General features: G+C 31.3%; 1 protein-coding gene across 1 annotated transcript in view; it reads left to right on the forward strand.

The window, feature by feature from the left end:
- LOC306875308 (protein strawberry notch homolog 2-like) overlaps positions 1-15,450 on the forward strand; it is a 55,343-nt gene that overhangs the window by 16,101 nt on the left and 23,792 nt on the right. The window contains exon 4 of the mRNA XM_079425777.1: positions 3,287-3,395. Within this exon, the coding sequence (XP_079281903.1) occupies positions 3,287-3,395 (109 nt within the window). The remainder of the gene's footprint in view (positions 1-3,286; positions 3,396-15,450) is intronic.

Below are 15,450 nucleotides of genomic sequence, written 5' to 3' on the forward strand. Positions count from 1 at the left end.
AAGATTGTTATTATTTTCTATTCTTAAATTGAAGGAAATATATTATCATTATTGTTTGTTAAATTATTATATTACATTATATTTTAATGTTATATATATCAAGTAATTATATTATTAGTAATTATTATTAACTGTAACTAAAATGTTACTAAAATAAAAAAATAATAACAATACAATTAGTATGTTTACGATTGTTACTACTATTATACATCAATAATTATATTTGTTATTACTATTATTATATATCATTACTATCAATTAACTGTAATATTAATAAATAAAAATTATTAGTAATAACATTTAACCTTGTTATAACAATAATTAACTACATATTTTCAAAATAAATATTATTATTATTAATAACTTTAAAAAGATGGTAAAAAAGATTTTATTTGTAATTCAGAATACTATTAATACTACTAATAATATTATCAATACAATAATAACTATAACATTATTATTGTTTATTATTATTTTAATATTAATAATAGTTATGGCTATTAATGAAGAATTATAATACTAAATAAAACTGATAATAACAAGAACAACAATAGTAAGAATAATAATAATGATAATATTAATTAAAAATTGCTGTTATTAGTAGTAGTAGTAATACTAACAATAAAAACTACAATTAACCATGTTTATTATTATTAATAAAAGTAATTGCTATTAATTAACAATTATATTACCAAATACAAATAATGCTAATAACAAGAAAACTAAATAATAACAACAACAATAATGATGATAATAATATTAATTATTATTATTATTATTATTATTATTATTATTATTTCTATTATTTTGAGTGAGCAGAGGTGCAAAAGCGTTGCCACTGTAAAATGTACAAATGTGTCATTTGTTATCAAGCCACCTTTTTTGTTTTTGGTGTTGTTGTAGATGTTTGTTTTTGTCTAATAAATAATATACAGATTATTTTGATTCTTTTTCTTTTTTTTTTTTTTGGCACACTTTGAGCCAGTGATAGTGTCATCCAGACATGAAGGAATCTCAGCGCTACAGTCGATAAAATAGTTCTGGTCCCTGGTGCCATATTTAATTTAACACAGTGAAAACAAGCAGAGGCATACAGTCTGTTCAACACGTTGTAATGTGTATCTGTGTGTTGAATGAACGTTCAGCTGATAAAGGTGTCTAGACTTGGCGAGTGAGTGTTGTTTACCTGACCGCTAACACTGTCTGAAAGCAATAAAATAACAAAAACAGGTTGTTTCGAGAGACTATATTTTATTAGTATTTATGTACTACCCTAAAAATGATTTTATAATTCATTTTCCTGCACCGTTTGCTACAGATACGGGTGATTTTTCTCAGAAGGATGAGATTACACAAAGCAGAGAGGGGCATTATGGGATGGTTCAGAGTGAATTGTATTGTGTTGATGGAATGCGCCTGAATCAATGTGTCAAACCTGCAGTGCAATATCAGAAGAAGGGGATTTCCATATAACCTCTTGAGTCTGAGGATATTTAAATAAGTTTATTTGAGGAACACAAATGCACTCTTCTGCAAATTTGCTGCAAATTTAAATGAATTATAATATTTACTCTATTAATAAATGTCCCTGGTCTTATAGTGTCATGTTAAGAGTATCATGTGTAAATTCAATTTTTATAAAAAAAAAACATAAAGCCCATCCGAGCGAAGAATAATATAAACCACATTTTTTTTATATTTTACATTTTTTATTATTTAAAAAAATAACATAAACCAGAAATATCATAGACTAGCATTCAATACAATCCATTCTTGATAAAAAAATCTTACATATGTTATTTCCAGCTTAATATTCCATTTCATTGATTTCATTTTTTCCATACACATTCCTTTGACTGCTATTCATCCAAAAATACATAAGTATAATAATATTTTACTACTTTTTTTTACCATATTGTCTTTATTTAGTAATGATACATACTGTACTGTTCAAAAGTTTGAAAAATTATTAATAATATATTTTTTAGTAGTAAATATAACTTAATTAAATAAAGAAAATAAAAATAATTTAAAACAATGCAATACAAAAAATAGTACCGTTATATATTGTTATTATGAATTAAGTATAATATTAACAAATCAAAATAATTACATAAAAATAGTAATATTTAAAATATTTGAAATATATTTAATAATATACTTAAAAGTATGTATGTATGGGTATATATATTTTTGCAGCCAATATTCCAGTGAAACGTTTCATATTATTATCAATGTTGAAAACAGTTGCACTGCTTAATATTCTTGTGGAAATTGTTTTTTTTTCAGCATTAATTGATGAATAGTACAGCGTTTATTTTGAAATAGACATATTTATTAACATTATAAATGTCTTTACTGTGACTTCTGATTAATTTAATGCATCCTTGCTTAATAAAAAAAGATTAAATTTGTTAACAAAAAACTCTAAACTGACACGTTATTGTATATGCATATTATACAGAAATGTATACCATGGGGATTCGATTTTATATTTTTATAATTAAATACCATTTTTATTTGAATTTAATAAACATTTAAAATTCAAATAATTCTATTTATTATTTGACATCCTAATACCTCATTTTTTCTTTACAATTATTTATTTGTCTTAAATCCTAAAACATTATTTATTTTATACAAATTTTGAATCCCAGGTGTTGGAAGTGGTCTCAGACTCTTCATCCCCTCTGTAAATGTATTTATGTATGTGTTTTGTCTCTGCTCGTCCTATAGAAACTCAGCTGTCAATCATTTCTCTTCTCTGATCATCAAAAGTCATATTATGCCCAATGGCAGAATACTTTGCTCTCAAAGCAGTTCAACTGTATCATCCAAACTAGCAACACAACAAAAATATCCACCTCGGTGTGAAGCTTTCTGAAATGTACCGCGGTGATTTCCCACAAAGTGAAGTGAAGTGAAGTGAAAGAAAGAGAACTGAAAGTGAACGTCACATGACAGGCACTCAATGAATGAATGTCACATGACGAGTGGCGCTTTAACACTTCAATTCGTCTGTTATATCTAGAATTCAATTTAAACAGTAAATGTGAACATTTAGTCATCATTTGCTTACTTTTTAGGGATGATCTCTTTAAATACACTTGTTTTAATGTTGCATTTATTTATTTAAAGTCATTTTGTGGGTTTATTTTTCATTTTTATCTCCCAGCCTGACTCTGTCGGTCATGTGACTGTTTGTTTTTCCAACACAAAACGGTGAAATTCCTTCTTCCTTTTTTGGCCGTCTGTTTACTCTGCTCGTGAATTTCTTCTGTCTCAGGCAGCAGCTTCTCGGCGGCCCGTCGGACATGCACACGGATTTGCTTCCCAGCGTCCTCTGCGACTTTGACTTCCCGAGCCTGAATCTCAGTCAGAATGAAGACCTTCCGGTAAGACCCTGCTGTTTGGGACATTGGCATATTTTGGAGTCTTTGATCCTCTTTGGGTTGTGTTCACAGCTGATGAAATGATGTCTGGATGGGATGAAGACTGTGTTTGTCATCTCACAGAGACTTGGTATTGATAAGTGCATAGTTAATCATTTTTCAGAAAACTTTTTAGGAAGTTTTAAGTCTGTAAATAGCATCAGATTAGAGTGGCAAGAGACAGTTTTAGGGCTAAATAACCTTTTTTTTAGGTTCTGTGAAGCAATGGATGGGTTGTGATCATGGCCTGTTTGTAGGGCTGCTCGATTATGGCAAAAATCTAAATTATGATTAGTATTGATTATTTCACATGATTAGTTATTGACTCAAACATGCATTTACTGGACTTTAAAAAAAACATATATATATATATTAACTGTGGATTTCCTTGAATACATAAATGTAAAAAAAAATGGCATACTTTTAAATAAATAGTGATCAAAGATGATCAATAAAAATACTACTAAATATTAATTAAATGTATAAAAACAAAAAGGTAAAATCATTAACTAAAATTGTTCAATTAAATCTAATTAATCACCCTGAATCGTGATTAGTCATTGACTTGGAAATATGTATTTAGTGGACTTAAAATATATGTTTTAACAGTGGGTTTCCATCAACTTTAAAAGAAAATTAATTAAACAAATAGATGAAAACTAAATTGTATATAAAGGTGCATATTTTAAAATAAATATTCTAAAAATGCTGCAAAAAAAAAAACTACTAACTATTTATTAAACATATAGTAATAAAATCATTAATTCAAATTGTTAAATTATTAGTCATTGGCTTGGAAATATCAAGCGTTTATTGGACTTAAAAATATTTTATTTAAAAGAAAATTAATTAAAAAAAATAGAAATCAAATTGTATATGAATGTGCATACATTTAAATAAATATTATAAAATTATGAATAAAAATACTACTAAAAAAACTTCTAAATATTTATTCAACATATAGTCATAAAGTCATTAAAGGTCCCATGGCATGAAAATTTCACTTTATGAGGTTTTTTAATCCCATAAATCTCTTTCATTAGAGTTCCCCTAGCCTGACTATGGTCCCCCAGTGGCTAGAAATGGCGATAAGTGTAAACCGAGACCTGGGTATCCTGCTTCGCCTTTGAGAAAATGAAAGCTCAGATGGACCGATCTGGAATCTTCCCCTTATGACGTCATACGGGGAAAGGTTACCTCCCCTTTCTCTGCTTTGCCCGCCCATGAAAATGAGCTACGACCGTGCGAGGCGAGCGCAATTTTTTTTTCTAAAGAGAGACAGTAATAAACTGTGCATATTAACAGACAAATTATGTTCATATTTAAAAGTCCAAACAGTAAGCGACAAGTACTTGTAAACGCTGTTTTTTAAATGATTTATTGATGAGTCTGCTGCTTTAAGGCAAACTGAAAGCGTTGCTTCTCTGCCGCTCGCTGCTCAGAACAGACGTCGAGAGAGGCGACACTGCGCCGGGAGAGAGACCTTGTGCTCGCGGGGCAGTACTGGAGACATATTCCAACTGAATGATAAGGGTTTTTTTTTTTTTTTTTTAAGTCGCTAGGCTTGTTAGTATGTACCCGTTATGGGAAAAAAGCTGCCTAAAGGGTCTGAAAGTTACTAAATATTGTTCTAAAGTCGCGATCGTGTGTGTGAGACGCGGAAGCTGATGGCAGCGGGCGGTGGATATTGTTGCGGTCCGCCCAGGTAAAGTCTATGTGTGGGAAACACTGACCGTATCCAGACACAATATTTTAAACTAACCATTCGGAGACGTCCTGCTGTAGCCGCTGAGTTGCAACTTCTTCATCTGGTGCTTCTCCATCCGGATCAGATTCTGGGTCAAACTGAAAAGCTTGAACGACTGCGTGTCTACGAGCCATTGCGATACATCCACTGTCAACATTAGCGCATGGTACCGTGGCCGCAAGCTGCAGGACACACACCCACCCTCCACCTTGCCCCGCCTCTCTCCTCATCATTAGCATTTAAAGCTACAGACACAGAAATGGCTCGTCCTAAGGAAAGCTCATTTTGGGACTGGCTCGTAGTGGCTGAAATTCTGCACCAAGGCTGAATTTCGGGAACGAGACTTCAGAATACAGTACTAGGGACCACTTAGGCCTAAATAAAAGCATCCAAAAAACAGCATGTCATGGGACCTTTAACTGTTAAAATTATTAAATTATTAGTCATTGACTTGGAAATATTATGCATTTATTGAACTTGTAAATATGATAATTATAAATAGAGATACTACTAAATATATATTCAACTTATAAAGACGACAAAATCATAAAATCATAAAAATCATAATCAGGGAAAGTCCAGGCGGAGAAAATTAAAAAAGATCCTGGGAAATTGAAAAAAACTGAAAAATAAAAAAAAACACATAATAAAATGCAACTTATTATATTAAAATAAATACAAAAATACATAATAAATACCAGTTGAACTCCAGTTTGCGCAAAGTTGTCTGTCACTCGTACAGATTGCATGATGTCCTCATGATTTGTGAAGTTTTTTTGCATGCTAAATTATTGGCTGCCAAGTGCATAAAACCATCAGAATGCATTTTTTATGCTAAACAATTTTGGTAGCATGTTTGTTACTGAATCGCCACTAAAGAAGACATGCAGGAGTGTAAAATGAGAAACCTTAACCTCAAAGACTTTTTCAGCAAAAAAAAAGCATGTTTTCAGCAAAAAAAAAGCATGCTATGTAAAAATCGTTCTAAATATAAAATGGGTTTTCTGAACATTTCCCCCATCTGCCTTTGTCCCACTCTGCCACGCTTCCACTTTCATTTCTACACAACAAATGATTTTTCTAAGAGGAGGTGCCTCCCAAACAGGACAGCCGGTAAAGAGTCTGACTGACGTGATTCATTTCAGTGCTGTCACACCTTCTTCCTGTCACGTTTAGACCTGCGTCCCACACCTATAAGTAGAACATAATGGGCATTAAATGTGAGCCCTGCATGCTTATTTCGTAGCCTGTGGCTCTCTGCCATGTTCACTGTGTAGGAGTCAGACACCAGCGACACATTTTCTGGCTCCGCTTAGGGGTGGGCGATATGGAAAAAATATCATATCACGATTCACGATTTTATCACGATTCTTTGTCATTTTGGTTTTACAAGTTGTCTGAGCATTACAGCCAATCTAGAAAGACAAAGCCTTTCAAGATAACAAAAGAAAAGACATGGCAGATATTTAGGCCAAAGTGGGCGAAGATAAAAATCTTTGTCATCATTTTATCTTTCTTATTAAAAAATAAGAACAAAGATACACATTACAAATACACATAATATACAAATAAAACAAACAGTGCTTTATTTTCAGGTACAATAGGTGTATTTAGCAGAGCATTCAATGAAATTGAATGAACAAATATAAAAATAAAACACTACATAGACTGATTCCTAAAGCAACTGTATTAAAGTTTTTCAGTCAAGAATAGTGAGTGATTTTTCTCTTTGCGTTTTGTTTTGTTAACGTTAAATGAATAGTTCCCCCAAAAATAAAAATTGTCATAATGTTTTTTTATACCATCATTTACTCAAAGTTGTTTTAAACCTGAATGAGTTTCTTTCTTCTGCTGAACATAAATGCTATTTTGAAGAAGGTGGAAAACCAAACAGTTGCTGGTCCTCAGTGACTTCCATAGGATTTTTCGCAAATTTATCAAATTCAATGTGGACCAGCAACTGTTTGGTTACCCTCATTCTTCAAAATATTTTCTTTTGGGTTGAGCACAAGAAATTAATAGAGGTTTGGGACAACATGTGAGTGAGTAAATAATGACAGAAATTAAATTTTAGGGTGAACTATCCCTTTAATGACAGTCGACAGCATGTTTAGTGTCCTGTCCCTTTAAGAGCTGCACGCATCTAATATACAGGCACACATCCGTTTCTCTCTTAACTATTTACTTTTATTTTAGAGATAACCAACTCAGTCTGTATGTAAACCTTGTGTGTTTTGACAGTATTAGCGCAAAAGATAAGTTAGTTGAGTAATCAGGCGCTGTTAGACAGGCTTTTTAGTGCGCATGCTTCAGGTGTATGCGCTCAGAAAAAGCGCACGTCAGACCAGCATTTAACCAGCAACATTTAACCAGCAAGGCTTGTGTGCAAATAATGTACTTTTGCGATCGCGAATAAGTGCAGTGTCCTGTCAGAGTAACTCTACTGCTGTATGTCGTGTTGTACAGTACATAGAGACGGAGACCAGAACTGTATTTGACATAATGTGCGCTGTAGCACGATGCTACGATATTTCTTCAAAAGCAGATCGTGGAGACATTTTTATCGTCCACGATCAAAAATCGTCATATCGCACACCCCTAGGCTCCACTTTAATTGCTGTAACAAAATTACTCCAGCGCTGGTTTCGGGTTCCCGCCTCTCCAAGCTGTAATACTTGAAATAATATAAAACTGCTATTATATTTTGATATTAATTTGTATTTTTTGTAATGAAATATATTCAAGTATTCATATACAACTATTCATATAAAAAAAGAAATTCAGCTTTTTTCCAGTATTCAAAATATGTCATCAGTATTAAATGAAACCTGACAAATATTATTTAATAACTAAAAATTATACACTTAAATATTATTCAATAATATATATATAAATAAAATAAATAAAACAAATACTGGAAAAAAAACAATAATATTTTTATTTTTATTCATCACATGATAGGTAGAAGAATATTAATATTAAATTGTATTTCTTATATATATATATATATATATATATATATATATATATATTTCAATATTACATAAAAAGCTGACAAATATTATTTAGATATTTAATTAATTATTTAATCATGTTTGCAATTAAATATTCAACTATTCATATACAACTAGTCATATTAAATCATATTTTTCTGCTTTTTCCCATTATTCAAAATATTTCATCAATATTAGATAAAACCTGACAAATCTAATTAATTTAGTATTTATATTTAATATTTAAAAAAAATTATTTTGACTATTTTTATCATTATATATTCATCACATGATAGGTAGAACAATTTTAATATTAAATTGTATTTCTTTTTATATATATATATTAGTTCTTTATTAGATCAAAGCTGACAAATATTTATTTAAATATTACATGAATTAAAAATTATAAAAGTGTTTATTATTATTATTTGTGATATATTGTGAATATTATATATTCATTATTAGGGGTGTAAGAAAATATCGATACACGTGAGTATCGCGATATATTGTTTGGCGATACTGTATCGATTCTCCAAACGGAATATCGATATTTAAAAAAAAAAAAAAAAATCATAGAAGATTCATGGCAGTTGTTTCGTTTTGACTTCATATCCCGACCGCTAGTCTTCATCTCTGAATTTAAACCAACAGTGACAGGAAGTACTAGCATCTGGGCACTCCACTAATGTTAGCGTAATATAGTTCGCTGCGAGTAATGGAGGATGAAAGAATTGTTCCAGTTCTCGTTTCGGTGTACAAAGCTGAAAGCTGAAGTGTGGCACCATTTGGGCTTTTGTGGTAATGTCCGCGGCGGGAGCGCAACCTCGGTTCTGCCGCTTGCCGCGTCCCGTGTTGAAGAGCCTTTGAACAGCTGCAGCTTTTTCTCGTGTTGGGGGTGTTTTGTGCAGTTGGGGCGGTCCTCGTGTCGCGGTCTTGGCGAGAATGTGAGAATGTTTAACATCTGTATTTATTTGATTGTTTTACAATTGTTTTGTTTTCTTTAGGAATCCTGCAAGCACTTTATTTTTCATTGATATTAAGCAGATGTAATTTTTTGTTCAGATCAAATGTTATGACATTGCATGTCACAATTGTAAACTTAAACTGTGAAACTTTAAAGTAGAGTCTATAAATCATTTAACTAAAGAATCATGCAAGCACTTGAATATTTCCCCCTTTACTCGTACTGCACAAAAAGTGCTTCAATAATGTTGAATGTTACACGGACTGATTATTGCAAATGCAGATCCCAGTGTGTTCTGCAGTGTATTCTGGTTAAACTATTTTTATTTATTTATTTTTTGCTAAGGTTTGCATATGGTGGTGTGTTCTTAATGACAGCTTTCCTAAAAAATACATATCCTATTCCTAAAATAAGAAATATCCCAATATATCGCCTTGCTTACAGTATCGCAGTGTATCGCAATATATCGTATCGCAACCCCTGTATCGTGATGCGTATCGTATCGCCAGATTCTTGCCAATACACAGCCCTATTCATTATTCTATAAATGGGTTGTATGAGCTTCTCTGTGTCCTTCTACAGAAAACATCTAAGGGTTTCTTTAAAATGGCTCTGTTTGAAGATGCAGATGAATTGTTGAAATTATTTATTGGAACAGTCTGGAAAAAAAAAAGTCAAAATTCAAAATCCTAAATGTAATGAAACATGTTTAGTTAGAGAAGCTCTGGTCAAATAAAAAGCGCATGTTCACTGGTGTCAAATGAAGTCTTCCATCTGCTCTTGCTAGCGTCAGTCGGATTTAAACATGTCTGGGTGATTCAGACTCAAGAAAGGTGCATGTGAGTAAGACGTCCTCTCTTGTGGTCAATGCCATGCTTTCCTTCAGAAGATCACAGTCATGGTGCACAGCTGCTGTAGGGAAGACTCTCCATCACACTGACACTGAGAAAATATGACTAATAGAGCCAAATAAAGCCAATTCTGCCTAATATCCCAGCAGCCTTTCTGCGTGTCTCTTTCTGTCAATCTGTAAATAAATGTTCAAAAGCTGTGCGCTTGTTCAGGATGTCGTTCCTCATCATGTGAAGCTCTCTCAGGATTTCCTCTTTTTGTTTAGACACGAGTTGTTGTTTACAGGATGTACGACCGTGCAATCAAAATAACGGCAGACCACAAATCTTCTAGCCTCCCACCTACAGCTTGATGCTCTGTTTAAGATGCTCTGTTTACTGAGTTGAGTAGTGATGGGTCAAAAAAAAAAAAGTAGTAGTGTTATAGTTCATGCATTTTAATTTTATATGATAAAACCTGACAAATGTTATTTAAATATTCATTTATATATGATAATGATTATTTTTTTGTGCACATAATATAATTTATTTTACATATAACGGGTGAAGTGAAGTGACATTCAGCCAAGTATGGTGACCCATACTCGGAATTCGTGCTCTGCATTTAACCCATCCAACGTGCACACACACAGCAGTGAACACACACACACCGTGAACACACACCCGGAGCAGTGGGCAGTCATTTATGCTGCAGCGCCCGGGGAGCAGTTGGGGGTTCGGTGCCTTGCTCAAGGGCACCTCAGTCGTGGTATTGAGGATGGAGAGAGCGCTGGACTTTCACTCCCCCCACCTACAATTCCTGCCGGCCCGAGACTCGAACCCGCAACCTTTGGATTACAAGTCCGACTCTCTAACCATTAGGCCACGACTTCCCCTGTCACTCGTTTTTACAACTACTTTTTTTATTATAATGATAATAGTATTTGTAGTATTATTAATCATGTATTTTAATTTTGTATGATAAAACCTGACAAATATTATTTAATTTAAATTAAAATACGTGAAAAATTATTTTAAAAAAATAAATAAAATTGTGTACATAATATAATTTATTTTACATATCGTAATGTTTTTTTCTTTTTAAATGATAATAGTAATGTTGTTATTTATATTTATTTATGTGTGTGTGTGTGACAGAGAGAGAGTGTGAGAGAGATAATAAATGAAAACATTATCATTTATTTTGTATTGTGTAATCATATATAATAGTAATATATATTCATTTATATATAATGATAAATAAAAAATATGTATTATGTGTGTATAATATAAGTTATTGTACATAATAGCTCTCTTTTTTCCTTTTTTAATAATAATAGGAATGCTAATATTAATATTTATAATAAATTGTCATTATGTATGTGTGTGTGTGTGTGTATGAGAGAGAGAGAGAGAGAGAGAATAATTAATACATTTTAAAAATATATAATTTATTGTGTGTATAATATGTAATCATATATAATAATAGTAATTTTATAAATTATAAAAATATTTATTTTGTATTTTTAATATTTGTTTATATTTTTGTTTATACATTTATAAATTATAATAAATGATGATATATAAATAAAAAATAATGATAAAACAATCATGATAATATCATATAAATTCTATAATGTATTACCAGTTATTCTATAGGCTGTATATTATACTAATTAACAAAAATAAAAATAAAATGAAATAACAACAATAACAATTAATGATTATTTACATATATTATTAAACAAAAATTTAATATTTTTTTCTATCCATATTTATTAAATTATATATAAATATAAAAATACTATAGAGAGAGAGAGGTGTGTGTGTGTGAGGATATCTTTTAATCTAAAAAGCTTTTAGGCTACATGATAGCCTGAACAATTTCCATGTATTTGAAGTTTGTTAGCATTTTTTATTATTTTCGCTTAGTATGAAACCACTGGTAGGAGGTGTGAATGATCGCAGCATTCTTGTATCAAATCTTAGTTCTTTCTGGTGATCTTGCATGCACACATGCTAATTGTCACCTGTCGTGCACCTGGCCTGAGGATGCTGATAAGTTTGCAGCTGCAAAAGCACAGAGCTTCACTGAATCCAGCCGAGTGCTGCACTGCAAACGCTCATTTGTTTATCTGTTTCTCAAGTGCAAACATTCCTCTTGGTTTATTTGCTTTGATGAGCACGTAAGATGTTTCTCAAACTAAAGGAAAAGACAAACTGAACTCTACAACATGAGAATGAGAAACCGCAGGCTGACCACAAAGCTCACAGACCTACATGCTTGTGCGTACTCCAGTCACAGGCACGTTTTGTAGTGCATGCATCGTCATCCGCAGCTCTGGGAGGGTCTTTGGAAAGATTTTTGTTTTTTTTCTTGAACTGCTTCAAGAGTTTGAGCTCTGCAGAGATTGATTTAGATATTCAGACTGCTTTGGGTGGGAGGTTGCCGTAAGTGGATTTCAGAGGAAAAGTACAGTCGTTAGTTTAGCCTACACAATTTCGACTTAACTGGAAGCCATTTTTCCTGCACACCTTACAAGGAAGGAAGATGCCTGTGTTTATCTTCCTCGTTGCATTTTTTTCAGATGTGTCTTAGTTATCAAATTCAAGATACTGTCTTGGTGTTTGCCATTTATTTTATGGTTTAAACACCCTATCGCAATTTTTATGTATATTTTAGATATATTGTATATGAATACACACACATGCGCACTTTAAATAAAATCATAAATTATATACAGAGAAAATATATGATAAAAAATCAAATATATATATATATATATATATATATATATATATATATATATATATATATATATATATATATGCATAAAAATACATAAAAAGGTGTTGAGGAAAATATATATTTATTATTATTTTGTATTATATATATATATATATACAAAATATATATAAATATATTTTCCTCAATAACATACCTCATGTATTTTATGTATGTATTATGTATTATATTAATATTTATTTTTATATTTAAATTGTTTTTGTTTTCTTTCATTTAAAATACTTTAAATAATAAATAAATGTAATAATGACTATAAATATATTTTGTTCTCATTGTATTATGCACTGTTTATATATTTTTTCTGAATAGCATGCATTTTATCATGCTTTCCTATTATATTTATATTTGTTTTTATATATTTAAATAGTTTTTGCTTATTTAATTAAAAAATATTTATTTTTATTATAAATAATTAAAAGGTTAATGAATATAAATGTTTTGTTGTCAATAACATACATTTTACTATGCATTTTTATTATATTTATTTTTTATATTTTAAATGTTTTTATTATTTATTAAATATTGTTATTATTTATTATTTTTATTATTTAATTAACATTTGTTTTATTTTATTTATAGTACTTTAAATAATAAATAATAAAATAATGAATATAAATATATTTTGTTTATATTTTACACTTTTTATTAGTTTCATTTTTGTGTTGTTTTTATATTTAAAGATAAATATATATAAATGCAAATATTTTTTCAGTAACAAATTTTTGTGTATTTTAGATTTTTATGTATTTTATTTTGTGTTTGTTTTATATTTTGTATTTATGTATTTTTAATTTTAGGTTTTTTTATATATATATAAATTTTATTTTGTAATAAGATATTTATTTTGTATATATGTATGTATAAGTTTCTAGATGCATTCAATTTTGCTTTTAGGAAAATCATTCTTACTACAAAGTGACGGCAACACTACAGTAATTGTGGGTGCATTAACATAAAATCTCCATCTTTTTTGCTGAGCAAATTAACAGCACATCTTTCTCATTCCACCACCCCCTCAGTGGAAAGATATTAAGCATACTTTAGGCTAATAATCAGTGACTCATGTTTACTGATATCTCCGCACATCAAGGCGCCGCTCTGTCGCCGGGGGCCAGCAGTCACCAGCTGCTTACGGCCATGAAATGCCTCCTAGACATCGATCTCTATTACTAGCTATCGCAGGGCTCCAAACTGATTAGACCCGCTCGGATGGCCTGACGTTTGTTTCTTTCGGTAAGAAGCCCAGGCAGGTGTTTATGCGTTTTGGAAAAGCTGCCAATTGCATCCGAATGAACTCAACATCTAGCGAGTCATAAAAACACTCGTCAGTTATCTCGTCTGCTTTGACGTGAAACGACTCGGCCTGATTGTTTTCCATTCATAAGTGGCCAAAGGCCAGAGCCCCGGACTGAAAGAAATGTGCTCAGCTGGGAGCCACTAAACGTAATAATCATTAAATAATGATCTGCCAGTGTTAAACAGATCCGGTGCAGCCGCCACAGTGCTCTGGAGAACCGTAGCGCTGCACTGTTTACACTACGAATGCGGTTGAGTTACACCATGTACTGTAAAGAGGGCCTGACTGCCAGTAACTCTAGTCACTTACCAACAAAAGCATCATTTCCTGAAAGCTCCTCCCCTCCCCCTCGCTCAGCTCCCCTCCCTCCCAACCACCTTTAGCATTGAGGAACTAAACCACAATCAATATGAGTGAACCTCCATGCACATACCTGTCAGTCCTCTCTCACTAGGAAGGGCGCAGGGGTCTCTAAAGTACCTGTTGTGCCGGCGGGAGAGCCCTTTTTCTTCTCCTCCGGGAATGTTGTTGCAGCTGCTTTGAGCTTGCACATGGAAAGGATCTGTTGTCTCCAGGAGGTGAATGATAGTGACTTGGACCCATGTCACTCATGCAGTTTTGGACTAAGTTTTATGCACAGCTGGGACGTCCTCCGCCCAAGGTAGAGCTTGTAAATATCTTTAATGTCAGCCTTTTTTAGCATTTTAGGGGGTTGAAAACATGTTGTTGACGGGTGAGAAATTCAGGTTTGATTGCCCAAGGGAAGACGCTTCTTGTCTGGTGCTCTACTTTGTTTCCCTCAGATTATTTCCTTGAACAGATAAGAAAATGATTTCCTTATCACTCTTCACTCTTTTAATGATCGGTTTTTAATGCCTGCATTTGTTTGCAGTCATCTTGTCAGAGCTTACTGTTAGTAATCAGTATGACTTTACGTAAAAAAAAATACAGTAAGTTATTATATACAGAGAAAATGTGTATTTTTTTCTGAGTTAAAAAAATATATATATTATTATAATTATATATGCACTTATTTATTTTTTAATTTACCCAAATAATATGCTACATTATATACAGTTTGTATGTATAAGTAAATAAAAATATATATGCATATTTTTTCTCAGAAAAATTCCTTCTATTTTGTACTTTTTATTACATTTATTTTTAATATTTTTATTTTAATATCTTATGTAGTTATATAATATTTAAATATGATACTTTATATATATATATATATATATATATGTGTGTGTATATATGCATGTGTGTATATGTATAATAAAAAATAGTATACTGCATTTATATATTTAATATTTGTATTAATATTGCATTTATATATTTAAATGATACTTTATATATGTATATATAATACAAAATAGTAT

This window comes from Barbus barbus, assembly GCF_936440315.1.
Source record: "Barbus barbus genome assembly, chromosome: 9".
Lineage (NCBI taxonomy): Eukaryota > Metazoa > Chordata > Actinopteri > Cypriniformes > Cyprinidae > Barbus > Barbus barbus.